This window comes from Furipterus horrens, unplaced genomic scaffold, assembly GCF_987537825.1.
Source record: "Furipterus horrens unplaced genomic scaffold, mFurHor1.1.pri manual_scaffold_3, whole genome shotgun sequence".
Lineage (NCBI taxonomy): Eukaryota > Metazoa > Chordata > Mammalia > Chiroptera > Furipteridae > Furipterus > Furipterus horrens.
Window position 1 is genome coordinate 22,649,791 of NW_028327173.1, and position 7,251 is coordinate 22,657,041.

At 50.7% G+C, this 7,251-nt stretch overlaps 1 protein-coding gene across 1 annotated transcript; it reads left to right on the forward strand.

Annotated features, from left to right (window-relative positions):
* The first annotated feature begins 424 nt into the window (after positions 1–424).
* On the forward strand, positions 425–1,998 carry GJA4 (gap junction protein alpha 4). The gene has a single exon (XM_090271545.1). It carries the CDS (start codon positions 487–489, stop codon positions 1,480–1,482), a length of 996 nt encoding a protein of 331 aa, XP_090127671.1. The 5' UTR covers positions 425–486; the 3' UTR covers positions 1,483–1,998.
* The last annotated feature ends 5,253 nt before the right edge of the window (positions 1,999–7,251 follow it).

Below are 7,251 nucleotides of genomic sequence, written 5' to 3' on the forward strand. Positions count from 1 at the left end.
GAGAGGAGGGATCTGAAGCTTTGGGCCCCCTGAGAGGCTGACGATAGCACCCCCGCCCCCTTCCACTGCCTGGGGACAGCCTGTCCTAGACAGAAGGGAGGAGGGACATGGCACGGCTGTGTGACCTTGGATGAGTACCTCAAATTCTCTCAGGAGCCTCCACTTGATCGGAATCTTTTGGGGGCTGTGGACATCCTGGGACTCCAGCTGGGAACCAGAGGGACACAGATGTGTGACTGGACAGGACTGTAGCTGTACCCTTGGCCCGAGCTTAGCAGCCATCATCCAAAGATCTGCTTTTAGTCCTCACCACCCTGCTGGGCGTGAGTCCCCAGTCCAGTCCCTTCCGCCCCTTGAGCCTCAGCTTCCCTGTAGGTGTAGAGGGCATGGCGGACCTCGCTGCAGGCTTGCTGTGAGGACAGCTGAGAAGGGTGCCATGCTGAGGTGTCTGTCCTCTGTCTTCCTGCAGACGGAGGCCCAGGAGCCATGGGCGACTGGGGCTTCCTCGAAAAGCTGCTGGACCAAGTCCAGGAACACTCAACTGCGGTGGGCAAGATCTGGCTGACAGTGCTCTTCATCTTCCGCATCCTCATCTTGGGCCTGGCCGGTGAGTCAGTGTGGGGCGACGAGCAGTCGGATTTCCAGTGTAATACGGCCCAGCCGGGCTGCACCAACGTCTGTTACGACAAGGCCTTCCCCATCTCCCACATCCGCTACTGGGTGCTGCAGTTCCTCTTCGTCAGCACGCCCACCCTCATCTACCTGGGCCATGTTATTTACCTGTCTCGGCGTGAGGAGAGGCTGCGGCAGAAGGAGGCGGAGCTGCGGTTACTGCTGGGCAAGGACCCAGGCGTGGAGCGGGCGCTGGCAGCCGTGGAGCGTCAGATGGCCAAGATCTCGGTGGCAGAAGATGGTCGCATGCGGATCCAAGGGTCACTGATGGGCACTTACGTGGTCAGCGTGATCTGCAAGAGCTTGCTAGAGGCGGGCTTCCTGTATGGCCAGTGGCATCTCTACGGCTGGACTATGAAGCCCGTGTATGTGTGCCAGCGCCCACCCTGCCCCCACCTTGTGGACTGCTTCGTCTCTCGCCCGACGGAGAAGACTATCTTTATTATCTTCATGCAGGTGGTTGGGTTCATCTCTCTGTTCCTCAACCTGCTGGAGCTGGTGCACCTGCTGTGCCGCTACCTCATCCGGAAACTAAGGGCCCGGCAGGGCCAGAACGCCCCTCCAGCTCAGGATACCCCCTCGGAGCCTCGTGCTGACCAGATCTTCTACCTCCCCATGGACCAGGAGCCCTCATCCCAGCCATGCCCCTCCTACAGCGGGCCCCCATTCAGTGAGCAGAATTGGGCCAACCTGCCTATGGAGAGGCTGGCTTCTTCCAGGCCACCCCCCTTCCTGGACCCGTACCCCCAGAGCAGCTGGAAATCCCCTAATAGCTCCATCAGCAATGCTTCCAAGAAGCAGTATTTGTAGGAACCTGGGGCTTATGCCACCCAGAAGCCAGGCCTGGGAAGTCTGGCTGCCTTGGGTACCTCCTCCTTGAAGGCTCTGCCAAAGTGACTTAGGGCTGGAGGGAATCGGTGCTTGCTGGCCACAGGGCCTCCCTGTAGGTCACCTGGGGCCTTTCTGGTGACCAGAGGACACCATGGTTTCCCTTCCAGAGCCTGGCTTTGTCCCAGGCACAGACAGAGCCAGCTTGGGGTGCTCTTGGCCAAAGGTGTGGGCCCTCTGACCTCTCACTCGGTTCGGAGGGACCTGGAGCCAGGTTACTCCACCCTTACCATCATGGAAGATCTCCTCCCCGCTAGTTGCCCTCACACCATCTCCTCACAGGAAAAGGCTGATCAAGGCTGCTGGGTCAGCCTTGATTACACACACAGAACCTGTGCGGGACCTGGCCCTGTCAGGGGACTGGTGTCTTGTTCTCATCACTCCTTCCTAGTGCCACTGTTTATGCTTCTAAAATAAACAGGACTTGACCACAAGCGAGGTGTGTATATTGGTGCTGCTGTGATTTGCATCAGGGTGGGAGTTGAGGGGTGCAGTTGCTTTCCCCAGGCTTGCTTTTCCGTCCTGTATAATCTGTTTTTGGCCTCTGTAACCCCAACTCCAGCTAGCACCTTAAACCCTCAAACTCATAGATGCTGCCTCTCAGCAATCCTGAGTCCTAAACATTCTGTCTTTTGAAATGCCTCAGGCGCCATTCCCTTTTCATTCCCACTGCCCCAGCCTCCTCAAGCTGTCCATTAATCAGTGCTGTCCCATGGCCATCCAGTGTCCCAGCCACTGTCTCCTGTAGAGTCCTCCCTTACTGGACACACTTTGTCCGAAGCCTGCCTGCCAGCTGAGCCCTTCACAGTCCAGCTCAAATGGGCCTGCACTGCCTCCCACTTCATCCTGGCCCCTTGGTATTCGGGAAGCAGGTTTAGATCACTTACCTCCTCCTACCTTGGTCCTTTCTGCCCATCAGAATGAGCAACTCAAAGGCCTGCATCGTATCTCCCTCCACCCCATGCACCTAAAACTCACTCGGTGAGAACAGACAGTGACAGTATAGAGAGGTAAAAGGCACTGTGGAGGAACCAAATCTTTGCTTCTGAGTGGCAAAACTTGCAGGAAAAATAATGAACAATTGAACTGGATCTTGGCCAGTGAATAGGAGCTCACTGGGGAGAGGAAGAAGACACTGAGTATTCAGAAAGAGAAAACAGTTTGTGCAAAGGTATGGAGGAGGGGAAGGGCTAGGTGGTTGTGGGAGGTGCTTAGGGCCTGAGGAGCCCTCCAGGAAATGGGAGGAATGCTGAGAATGCACCCAGTGTTGGTAGAGTTGAACTTCATGTGGAAGGTGACCAACGGTAGAAGGAGTGGCCCTCGGAGGCAAGATGGTCGTCCTCCACTTCCCAGGGCGATCTGGGGCTGAGGTTGGGGGAAGGAACAGGGTGCATCTTACATGGCCACATGCTCCTCCGCAGGTTGGCAACTTGGCCCCTCTCTCATCAAGACAGGTCTCCAAAACACCAGCTCTGTATCCCTCACCCCAGGGCTCATTCACTCACTACTTACCCACCAAGTCTGAGTGCTCAGCCTGATAAACTACCAGCCCTCCTATTCCTCCAGCTTTGCTCCCCATTATTCCCACTGAATCGCTGAGCTCCAATAGACCAGCCTCCTCCTGGTCCCCAAACTCACCCAGAATGTTCCCACCCTGCTCCTTTGCAAACCTGGAGTACCTCTTCCTGCGCACTTCCAAACTTCATCAGTCCTTTAAACACCCGTGAAAAGGCAGAGCCTGGATGATGAGCTGTGACATCAGAGGGTCCTCAATTTAAATGATGCCTCTAACATGTACAAAGCCATGTGGTCTTAGGTCAGTCATTTCTCTTCTCTGGGTCTCCATTTTCTCAGCTATAAAATTTAGATAACATCACCAGCCTCACAAGTGAGTGACAAATAAAAATAAGAGAAAGTATATGAGTATGCCTGGCTCCTAAAACTCATGCAATAAAATCCAACTCACCCTCTCCAGCAAGGTCATCGTAAGTTCTTTCTCCAGGAAGCCCTCCCTGACTTCTCCAGCCCATCTCCAGTGATGATCTCTATCTCTCAGGAATCTGAACCACTGCTTAGTATGAGTCTATTTCATCTCCCCAGTGAGTCTCAAAGAATAGCCAGGAAAACAGTTTTATCCCCCATGGGCCTAACCCTGCATTCACTTTGACTATAATAAGAGATTGAGTTAGGGCAAAAAGTAGGCTATTCACACACTGGAAGGGCATGATCCCAGAGGCTGATGTTCTCTTCTAAGGGATTCACCCCCCAAATCAAGATGAGAGGCCAAATCTGTTGGTCAAAGCTTAGCGTGTTAGAACCAGCCCATTCTGGAGGCCTTGGGAGCCTGTGCTTCTGCTATTCCCTACCTGTCTGGCTCATAAAGGTAGAAGACAGGTTTAGGTGAGTAAGGAGGGCATCCTTCCTCTCTCTCAAAGCTCATCAACTCTGAGCTTGGTGTTGGGGCTGCGGTCAGTTCAGGGCTCAGGTGTTTGGACCTTTGGCAAGGCTGGGGCTGGGTCCTAAACGCAAACACAATGGCAAATGGGCTGCGGGGGGGGCAGTTAAGGGTGGGGATCGTGTTTGGGGGATAGAGGACCACATGGACTGGGGTGGGGGCAGTGCTGTAGAGTGAAGACATCCAGTGAAGAGTGACTGTAAACTTCATCCCATCTGTGTTCATTTCCTAGAGCTGTTAAAGCACCACAGACTAGGGACTTCAACAACAGATACTTATTCTCTCACAGTTCGGAGGCTGGAAGTCCAAGATCAAGGTGTGGGCAGCGTTGGTTCCTTCCAAGAGCTGTGAGGGACAAACTGTTCCAGGCCTGTCCCCTAATTCCTGGGGGCTTTGCTGGCAATCTGACATTCCTTGGCTTGTACAAGCATCTCCCCTATCTCTGCCTTCAGCTTCACATGGTATCATTCCTATGCCTGTATCCATCCCTGTGTCCAAAATTCTTTTTTATAAAGACACCAATCATATTGGATTCGGGCCACCTAATGACTTTATTTTAATTTGATTACCTCTGTAAAGATCCTATTTCCAAATGAAATTATTCTAAGCTACTGACGGTTGGGACTTCAGCCTACCTTTCTAGGGGTACACAATTCAACCTATACCCCCACTCTACCAGCCCCAGCTCACCTCCAAGCCTTGTCAGGGGTGGCCAAGGAGAACATTAAGTAGACATTGAATGCAGGCATCTCCTTGGTGACGTGGCCTGGGTGGAACAGAGCAGAGTCACAGCTCACTTCTCCCTTCGCCTCCATTGCCCTCCCGCCAGCCTATCCCGCCCACCACCAAAATCTCAGTTGGGTACAGGCAACTCTCAGTCACAGAAAGTGCCATAGGAGGCCTGACTCCTGGCTCCCATCCTTCGCAGTTGCTCGACTGTGGTCCGTTTCCCTCTCTGGGCCTCATTTTCCCCATTGTGAAATAGAAAGATTGGATGAGAAACAGGTATGTGGCAGCTAGGTATGAGGAGCACGGCACGGAGTAACATGTGTCACTCATCATTGATCTGAAGCTCACGGGTGATTTAATTAGAACAAATTCAAGATTATTTCTGTAACGGGATAAATCCCAATTACTTGAATTCATGTTGCCTTCCTCGGAAAGAAAAAAAGGGGTTATGTGGAGTACACTGGGAATTCTGCACAACCCCAGGTCATCTTATCTGGGACCCATGGGAGCACGTGAACGTCATGGGCCGTGCATAAACAAAGCAGAGAACGGCTGGGCTCAGTGATGTCAAAACTTCTTTCCAGCCCTGGCTGGTGTGGCTCAGTGGATTGAGCACCAGCCTGCTAACCAGGAAGTCACCGGTTAGATTCCAGTCAGGGCACAGGCCTGGGTTATAAGCCAGGCCCCCATTTGGGAGCATGCGATAATTCCCTCACACAGAGATGTTTCTCTCCCTCTCTTTCTCCCTCCCTTCCCCTCTCTCTAAAACATAAATAAAATGTTTTAAAAAAAACAAAAAAAACCTTCTTTTCAATTGAACGTGCTGGCTCGCTGACCACTGGGTTGCTGACCTCATGATTCTCCCAGTGCCCAGTGACCTCTAGCACTTGACTGGGGGTCCTTTGTTTCCTTTTTACAGTAACCTCAGCATGACCACTGACGTTCGTTTGCAGGAAGAGGAATCCATCACAGGAATGCTGGAACTTCTGTCCCCACCTTCCAGCTTTTCCCACTAGCCTTGGCTCTGACCTCAAGGGCCACATGAGGATCAGTTCTTCTGCTCTGCAGTCACATAGAGACAGCCACCTGGCCAGACCTGAGCCTGCTCTTCTGCTCCTCCAGCTGACTCTGATCTCCAGACACCTCTGACCAGCCTGCAGTTCATCTATGTTCCTCTCGATGCATGTCACTTTCCCCTGGGTGCTGCTAGACATAACACTCCAAGTAATCAGAATCCCGATGATCACCTCTCATTTCAAAACCTCTACCTTACTTTTTAATTGAATTTCTTGGGATGACATTGGTTTGTAAAACCATCCAGGTTTTAAGTGTACAACTCAATAAAAACATGTGCACACAGCATCATGCGCCCATCACCCCAAGCAAATTCCAAGCAAATTCTCTTTCTGTCCCCATCCCCCCCCCCACACCTTTGCCCAACCCCATTCCCTCTGGCTATCACCACACTGTTGTCTGTCTTTGTGTTATGTATATATGTTTCTTTGGTTAAACCCTTCACCCTGTTACATAGAGTCTCTCAACTCCCCTCACTTCTGACAGCTGTCAGAGTGTTCCATGTATCCATTCCTGTTTCTATTTTGTTTATCAGTTTATTTTGTTCATTAGATTCCACTTATAGGCCAAATCATATGGTATTTGTCTTTTGTTGCCTAGCTTACTTCACTTAGCATAATAATCTTCAGGTCCATCCATGCTGTCACAAAGGTAAGATTTCCTTCTTTTTTATGGCCATATAGTATTCCATTGTGTAAGAGTACCACAGCTTTTTTATCCACCCATAAACTGATGGACACTTGGGCTGTTTCCATATCTTGACTATTGTAAACAATGCTGCAATGAACTTAGGGGTGCATATACAAGGAGGGACCCCCCAAAATGGAATTATCTTCTAGAGGACTGACCCCTTGTAGTAGAGGCTTCCCTGGCTATAGATGAGTGTTCTAGGAACCCATCTGTATCAGTGTACCAGCTGGCATTGTTGTGAGAGGCTGTGTTTGATTTCAGTGAATTGTTTTTAAAGACTCTTTAAACACATTTGCCCATTTCATGATGGGTGATTTATGAGCGTACCAACCCACACCACGCTGGGTTTCAGCAGTTTTTGACCCAAAATGGCATGAATCCCATATCCCACCCCTCCCTATTTATCCTATCTCGCTCCAAGTGACTTTTTTGTTTCCCCAGATGAAAAAAGTCCTCAAAGGAAAACGTTTTACCAACATGAAAGAGGTGAAACAAAACAAGGCAGAAGCACTAAAAGGCATCAAAATAGACAAGTTCAGAAATTGTTTTGAGCAGTAGAAAAAACATCTTGGTATTGCATCAAATGGAGAGTACTTTGAAGGTGACTGAGGTGTGAACATGTAAGAATAAAAGAGCTATTTTTTATAAATAAATTATGGGGTTTTTGGGTCCCCCCTCATATTCTTTCAAATTAGTGTTTCAGGTTTCTTAAGGTATATTCCCAGAAGTGGGATCATTGGGTT